This window comes from Eimeria acervulina, genomic scaffold (assembly GCF_000499425.1).
Source record: "Eimeria acervulina Houghton genomic scaffold, Eah_scaff1633, whole genome shotgun sequence".
Taxonomy (NCBI): domain Eukaryota; phylum Apicomplexa; class Conoidasida; order Eucoccidiorida; family Eimeriidae; genus Eimeria; species Eimeria acervulina.
The window spans coordinates 3,728-5,137 of NW_013550169.1; the positions used below are offsets into that span (position 1 = coordinate 3,728).

A 1,410-nucleotide genomic window follows, 5' to 3' on the forward strand; every position below is an offset into this window, starting at 1 on the left:
AATCCCTAAACCCTAAACCCTAAACCCTAAAACGAATTGACAGCAGCAACACAGCAACCTCGAGCACAAGCCACGCAGAAGCTGCTGCAGTCAGCGCTACTGCTGCTGCTGCTGCAGCTTCTGCGCTGGTGTTCTGCTGTCTCCTGCTGCTGCTGCTGCTGCTGCTGCTGCTGCAGTGTGTCTCACTTTGCTGCTTTTAGCGATGTGCGGCACCACAATAACGTTCGGAATTTTGGGGACTGCACAGCAGCAACAAACAAAACACAAAAAAAAGATTCAACCCGCTGCTGCTGCTGCTGCTGTTGTTGTTGCTGCTGCTGCTGTCCGGTGCTATCGCGGCAGCTGCCGCAGACAGCAGCAGCAGACAGAAGCAACGACAAAGAGACAGCAGCAGCAGCAGCAGCAAAAAACAGACAGCAGCAGCAGCAGTAGACAGCAGCAGCAGCAGCAGCAGCAGCAGCAGACAGGTGGAGCAACAATAAGAGGCAGCAGCAGCAGCAGCAGCATTCTAATGAACAGCGGCAGTTTCAAAGGACAATGAGCAGAAATAACAGAAGCACAGAGACAGCAGCAGCAGAAGAACCAGCAGCAGCATCACAGCAGCAGCAGCAGCAGAAACACCATCATCAGCAGCAGCAGCAGCAGCACCACCACAACCACCACAACCATCAGAACCATCAGCAGAAGCAGCAGCAGCAGGAGCAGCAGCAGCAACAGCAGCAGGATGGCTGACTAGCGATCCCTGCAGTAAAAGGAAGTCTATAAGCTCTCGGATATCTTCGTTCAGAGAGTTGATGAATGAAGGGGCAGTAATAAACAGAGCAGCCGCCTTTGTAATATCGCTGGCAGTGTATTGTCTGTACACCGCAATGCATGCAAACAAACAAATACAAACAAACAAATACAACATACACTCTAGGGTTTAGGGGCTAGGGTTTAGGCTTTAGGGCGTACGGGGTAGGTAGGGGTTACGGACTACGGTTTAGGGTTTAGGGTTTAATGCTTGGGGTTTAGGGTTTAGGGTTTAGGGTTTAGGGTTTAGGGTTTGTGTTTACTTTAGAAACCAGATGATGATAAAGGGCTTCTTCTTAATGATGAAAAAGACTAGGGTTTAGGGTTTAGGGTTTAGGGTTTACATAATAAACAAAGGGATGATAAAGCGCTTCTTCTTCTTAATGAGCGAAGGGACTAAGGACTAGGGTTTAGGGTTTAGGGTTTAGGGTTTACTTTATAAACAAGAGGATGATAAAGCGCTTCTTCTTCAGAGTGTGCGAAGGGGCACTCCCAACCTCTTGAGCAAGAAGAGAGCAGCGCTTGGTTGTTGCTGTTTATATCTTTTTGCGTTCCTGCTGCTGCTGCTGCTGCTGGTGATGTTGCTGCTGTTGCTGCTGCTGCTTCTGTGTCTCCTGC

General features: G+C 49.4%; 1 protein-coding gene across 1 annotated transcript in view; it reads right to left on the bottom strand.

The window, feature by feature from the left end:
- EAH_00061750 (hypothetical protein, conserved) overlaps positions 1–857 on the bottom strand; it is a gene marked incomplete at both ends in the record, with an annotated part of 4,381 nt that extends 3,524 nt beyond the window's left edge. Inside the window, one exon of the mRNA XM_013396964.1 lies at positions 734–857. Coding sequence (XP_013252418.1) covers positions 734–857 — 124 coding nt within the window. The remainder of the gene's footprint in view (positions 1–733) is intronic.
- Positions 858–1,410: the final 553 nt, after the last annotated feature.